General features: G+C 45.9%; 1 protein-coding gene across 2 annotated transcripts in view; it reads left to right on the top strand.

Annotated features, from left to right (window-relative positions):
- Window positions 1-3,763: 3,763 nt before the first annotated feature.
- NFE2L2 (NFE2 like bZIP transcription factor 2) overlaps window positions 3,764-6,142 on the top strand; it is a 34,938-nt gene continuing 32,559 nt past the window's right edge. The window contains exon 1 of one of the 2 annotated variants that reach the window (XM_015086594.3): window positions 3,764-3,960. In XM_015086594.3, coding sequence (XP_014942080.1) covers window positions 3,916-3,960 — 45 coding nt within the window. In that variant the 5' untranslated portion in view covers window positions 3,764-3,915. Of the gene's footprint in view, window positions 3,961-3,986; window positions 5,110-6,142 lie in introns of those variants that run through there. The other variant, XM_015086603.3, reaches the window with a different exon arrangement.

The following is a 6,142-nucleotide window of genomic DNA, read 5'->3' as shown; positions in this document are numbered from 1 at the left end:
TCAGTCGTTTGCATAGTGACGTATGGACACCAAGGACCCAAGGTTATGGGTGTGTTTTGAAATTAATACACAAATTACTTTGAACACTGATGTATGTGAGTTCAGTTTATCCACTGGGCATGCTGCTCCTGAAGTTTAAATTCCCTCAGCAGATATTCAGCAAGTATCTTACATAACTAGTATAAATGAAGTCATGTCACAGCTAGAATTTCGATATGAATTTTATCTCCACCTATATAATTGATGAAATGTCTGTGTTCCTTCAGTGTATTTTGACAAGAATATCTCATCATCTAACATCATCTATCTAATGGTATGATACTGGTGCATGCTGTGATAAGGTGACTTATTTTGTATGTAGCAAAAAAAAAAAAAAAATATATATATATATATATATATATATATATATATATATATATATATATATACATGTTATAGGAAAGATACCTTCCTCACTCACAGAGAAGTCAATATGCCTCTAAGGGTTTGAGACTATTACATTGCAAAATATCATCCCTATATGTACCTCCCAATGATGGTTAACAAACAAAAAGCAGCCAGGAGAAACCTTGTCTTTGTTATCTATTGCTGAGAAACAAGCCGCCCCCAAAATTTAGTGCCTGAAAACAATTGATTATAATCTCTTGCAATTCTTTGGGCTGATTAGACACAGCCAGGTAGTCTTCTACCTGTCTTGCTTGGAGTCTCTCATTGATGGTGTTAGATAGCAGCTGGGGCTAGAATTCTCTGGGGGCTTGACTAGGTGGACTGGAAGGTTCCAAGGTGTTTTCTTCACTCACATGTCCGGTGCTTTGGTTCACATAGCCTCCCTCTCCACCTGGAGCCTCTTCCCCCAGGGTTTTCTCCATGACCTCTCTTCCCATGAAGATAGACTTCTTACATGACTGACCTCTATGAGTGTAAAATTAAAAGCTCCCAGGACTTTTTAAGGCAGAGGCAGAGGCCTGGCATAGTATCACTTTCAGCCTCTTTCCATAAGGTAAAACAACTCAGGGCCAGCCTTGATTCAATGTGGGGGGACTACTATACAAGCACATCAGTATGAGCAGCAGTGGTTCATTGGGTGCCATTTTTGGAAACTAGTAACCCAATATTCTCCAACTATAAACAGGACAAATTTAGAATTTCAACTATAATTCCAAAAATCTGGATATTTTCTGGTTCAAACAGAGTACAATTAAAGAAATGAAGAGATAAGAAGTCTCAAGGTGATGAAGGATTTTGAAACAGTAGGTGTTTCCTTGTCCTTGCAAACCTGGCAGATTAGATCAGAGAGAGGAACGTGAAATAAACTGGCCATTGCATCCCCATTATCCAAATTTTGTGTACTCAGAAGGCTTAATTAATGATTTTTATTTTTTTGTGAGAACTCTATAACCAAGTATTACAGTTCTGACACATTTGAAGCATATACTCAGGGTTGTCTTTCCAAAGACACCAAAAAATTCAGACAGCAGTGGAAATGTGCAAGGGTTAGTAGAATGCAAAACAGATAGGGGGAAAAATAAAATAGTAGCTAGGAGAGCCAGCAGTAAAGATTCCCATGGTACCAGAACAGGAGAGGAAAACCAGCATCCTCTTTCCTGTTCCTCTGGAGCTTCTCAGTGCATAGTATCTGTGCCCTCACAGCACAGTAGGTAAGTTTAGAGGGCAAGGAAGGACCCAGGTTCTCACATGAAGACTATCTAATTCTGCAGAGTGTCTGCAAAGACTAGGAACCTCCTTGACATAGATGGTCTGAGACTGGGGTTCCCTTTTCTTGTGCTGAACCACCATTTAACACCAAGCAGCTTTTTGTTAATGTTTATTTTTCTTTGACATGTTTAGACTGTTATCATATTATTCTCCTCCCTCTAAAAATATGTACTCTGGAGGTGCCTAAAATAATACACTCCCAGCAATTGCAGTTTTGAAAAATAAAGGTTATTTCATTCATTAAATTCAATGGAAATTTGTTGCTTAACAAGGAAATAACAAACGCCTTTTACTTGAGGGCAACTACTGTGTCATATATGACTTTAGTATCTCCTACCCCCTGGGTTCACTGTCTACTTTCTCAGATGTAGTAGTTTTAATAAGTAACTTGAATTGTTATGCAATATGCTCTTATGCCCTTTGACTCAGAAGTGTCATTTCATTATATCTCTGCATGTTTCATATCAGGTTCATTGTAAATAATTTCACCTAAGCTTGTTTTCAGTGTGCAGGTCATTTTGCAGGCTTTTCAAATAACAGCTGAAAAGGTTTAATTCAAGTTGAAGAAGCTGGCTTCAATTACAAGCAATTAATTTAGTTAGGCTTCACTTAGCTCAAGGAATATTTGAACATATGACTTTACAGATAAATCTTGGCAGTGTCAAATTATGCAACCAAGAGAAAGTAAGTTCTTTGCAGTTTTTTGGGCGTTGATCTGCTACAGTCAGGCTTTTTTTTCTTTTCTTTTTTTTTTCTCCTGTCAGGTTTTTGAATGAAATAGTAAAACCTCTGCCAGCACTGTCTACTTCACCTGGCTTTGCATAATTCCAAGAAACTAGAAACTAAAAACAAGGATTACTAAAGAGTTAGAAAGATTGTTAACACATAAGAGAGAAAAAAATCCCAAAACTATTTATCTCTTCTCTCTTAAATCTGAAAAGATTTCACAATATTCCTGTTTTCAAGTACTTGAAGTTTTCTGTGGACAATGCTTAATTTTTAAATAATTGCTTTTAATGTAAAAGGCAATATATATTGTAGATTTAAAATATACTTAAAGTAACAACGAGAAAGGTAAAAATCATTCGTGAGCTTACAGCTACGATTTTAGTAAACATTAAAGTTGTTTAATTTTTTTCCTAGACACCACCTGTTTTTACAAGACGGGTCCATACTACACAAACTATTTTATAGCTTGGCCTTTTTTATTTTTATTGTTTACATCATATGCTGGGTACGTGAAAAGAAACTTGTGAAGATTCTGGCATGTTGTAGTATTGCAGTCTTAAAAGGCACCATCTGTGGTGTGACGTGTGCGCTTTGGTGGGAAGAGAAGACTCCTGGTGGGCAATACTGACCATTCTCCGACCAAAAGAGACCTCCCCGTTTGCCCACAGCGATGGGCCAGCTAGAGTGCCAGCGCGTGGGAGTAAGCGGAGGGCGTTCAGGGTGACCGAGAGCACGAGCTACCCGCGCGGTCCACGGCTGCCCTGGGCAAGTCCCACTGGCCCCGGCCCAGGTATGGACGGAGGGCGAGAGGGCAGTTCGCGTCGCGCACCGCCTGGGTCTAAACATTTAACCCCCACCCCCAGGGCTGGCGCCACTCTCGGGCGGTGGAGTGAGATAAAGCCCGGCAAGGTTCTGCAACTCCAGATCAGGGAGGCGCAGCTCCGACACCGGCGCCTCCGCGGGGTCTCCAGTAGTGTTTGTTCCAACTGTTTAAACTGTTTCAAAGCGCCTGAACCCAAACGACCTTCTGCAAACAACTCTTAATCTCGCGGGCCGAGAGTTTAGGTTTTATTTGCAGGGAGAGGGAGTGATTGAGCGCGGGGACCAGGAAGCCAATGCAGCCCTCCTCCCGTCACCCCGCTCGCCTGTCCGCGGGGACCCCCGCCCGCGGCCCTTCCCTGCCCCGGGCCCACGAGCTTCTTGCGTCAGCTGGGGCGGGGGTGGGGGATTTTCGGAAGCTCTGCCTGCGCAGCCAGCCCGGGAACGACTGGCCCGGGCTCTTGCCCCGCCCTCTGGGGGGGCGGGAGGCGGAGCGGGGCAACAGCCCAGCGGGCCACTCGGGCCGTGTCGCGGGAGTGCTGCGGTGACCGGAGGAGCAGCCGTCGCCTGTGCCGCCCAGTCCGCGCCGCGCCTCGGCACCTGGGACAAGGCTGCCGTCGGGGAGCGCCACACCACGGTCCCCAGCTCATCATGATGGACTTGGAGCTGCCGTCGCCCGGACTGCCGTCCCAGCAGGTGCTGCCCCGGCCCTTGGAGCCCAGCGGGGTGCCAGGACGGGGACAGGGGCTCAGGGAGCTGCGGACTGGGCGGGACAACCGCAGCCGGCTTCTCCCGTCTACGGCCTGAGTCCGGACTGCTGTGGCCGCGCACTAGAGCCGCTGCGCTTGCGCTGGGGCCCGGGCGGGGAGGAGGAGCGGGGACCCAAAGGGCTGCTAGGATCCTATGGGACGCGAGGGGAGTGGGAGTGCGACCCCCGAGGGCGACTATGTGGAGGTCTGGAAGCTACTTCCGTGTGCGTAGGGCGAAGGGGCCTCTCTAGCCGCGTCCCTGGCTTCCGGAGCTGGGACTCGGGAGCTCCAGCTGGAGTTTGAGCAGCCCCAGAGGTGGCAGGGCAGGAGGGGGCGGACGCTGGCGGTCTGAGCCGGCGCGGCCCGGCCCTTCCGGGGCTGCGCTGCTCCCCCGCCTCGGAGCCGGCAAAAATGTGCCTAGTCACGGGGCCGCTCTTGGGGGAGTTGAGGTCTCCTCCGGACTGGGACCCGGAGCCCCTGCCCTACCGCCGCCCCCATCCACGTTCTCCGCGGGCGCGGGCGGTGGCTCTGCGCGCTCACCCTGCTGGCCCGTCTAAGGGCACCCCTTGGCAAAGTAATCAGTCAATCCATCCATCAGATCGCTCGTAGGCAGCTTGGCGAGAAAGCCCAGCCCCCAGGGTGGGGGGAGGGAGGAGGTCACTAAGTGCCCAGCGCTCTGCGATGCCCCGACGTGCGGCGGCGGGACCAGGCGCTCCCTCGCGTGGTGGGAAATGTTTGGCCTCGGAGATGCGGGGTCGGCCTCTGGCAACCGGCGGATAGATGCGGGCGGGGCAGCGAACTGAGGTCGGACGCGGCTTCCCGATACCCGCGTGGTGCCTCCCAGTGGCGCACGCCGGGTGCGTGGACTCGGCCTCCAAGACAGTGGCCCGTTGGCTGTCACGGCGGCCCTCGGTTGGCCCTTTCCTGCTTTATAGCGTGCAAACCTTGCCGCGCCGGGGCCAAGGGACAAGTTGGAGCTGTTGATCTGTTGCGCAATTGTTATTTTCCCCAGGGCGGCTTTGTCTTTGGATTTAACGTTTCAGAATTGCAGTTCCAAAATGTGTAAGGCAGGATATTCTGTGCTGTGCTGTCAAGGGTAAGAGTTTCGAGAGTGGATTAGAATTTCTATTGATTTTAGGCTGTTAGTAAATTTTTTGCTGTCATATATTATTTCTTCCTTGGATGCTTTCGTTTTTTTCTAGTTGAGAATTTGCTTCGATTTCTTAGCATGTTTCTTTTGCTAGGGCAGAAGGTGGGACACTTGGGTTTCCTAGTATTTTGCTAGCGAGTTTTGTAAATTGTTATAAAAGTGAAAACAAGTTACTGTTCATACTTTGTAGGGACTTTCAAAGAAGTAGATATTTATATTTCCAAATATTTTTGGTAATTGGGTTTTTAGGAAAAATACTTAATACTTGGTTCAAGGAAATGTGTAGCGTAATAGGTATAAGTAAGAGCATATGTTTATACTGTTAAATGTGAAGTTCTACATTAATCTTGAAGATTTAAGATTTTAAGTTATTGACAATATATTGTGCTTTTTTGTTATTTAAAGCTGTTTGTCTTAACCTCCCCCCCTTAATGATTAGGATTGTATTCCCTCAGTTCGCGCTACTATGAAGTATATTGTACTTTCCGATTTAACTGCTATTCAACAGAATTTATATAACCATCTAGCTATTTATACAGTAATCTATATAACCAAAGGATATAAAAGGCTAATGGACTTTTGTTTTTCTAAACTGTGTTCTAGAGTTCTCTATTATTTTTAATTTTTTTTCCTGTGTAATTTAACATTCTATATATACAAAAGTTCATTAAGCATGTGTATTGCTTTCTCTTTTAAATGTGAATTTTCAGTTATATTTGATAAGGTAACTACTTTTCCTCCTTTGTAATCAGACACAGTTTTCATATTTGAAGACTATGAAAAAAGGAAATGGAGTAAAATTTGAAATCAAGTTCATGTGTGTAACTGTTAATCATATTAAATAATAGTGGTAGTCTGGAAAGATTTCAACAAAAAGTCAAGAATGGATTCTGAACTTTGTCAAATAAATTCCAGGTATGAGGTGGTACTAGGATTCAGTTTTTCATCCTGTGGGCAGAGGAGGTATTGATAAACAGGG

Source organism: Acinonyx jubatus, chromosome C1 (genome assembly GCF_027475565.1).
Source record: "Acinonyx jubatus isolate Ajub_Pintada_27869175 chromosome C1, VMU_Ajub_asm_v1.0, whole genome shotgun sequence".
Classification (NCBI taxonomy): Eukaryota; Metazoa; Chordata; class Mammalia; order Carnivora; family Felidae; genus Acinonyx; species Acinonyx jubatus.
The sequence above is the reverse complement of the archived record's forward strand: the minus strand, read 5'-3'. Positions and strand labels throughout refer to the sequence as shown.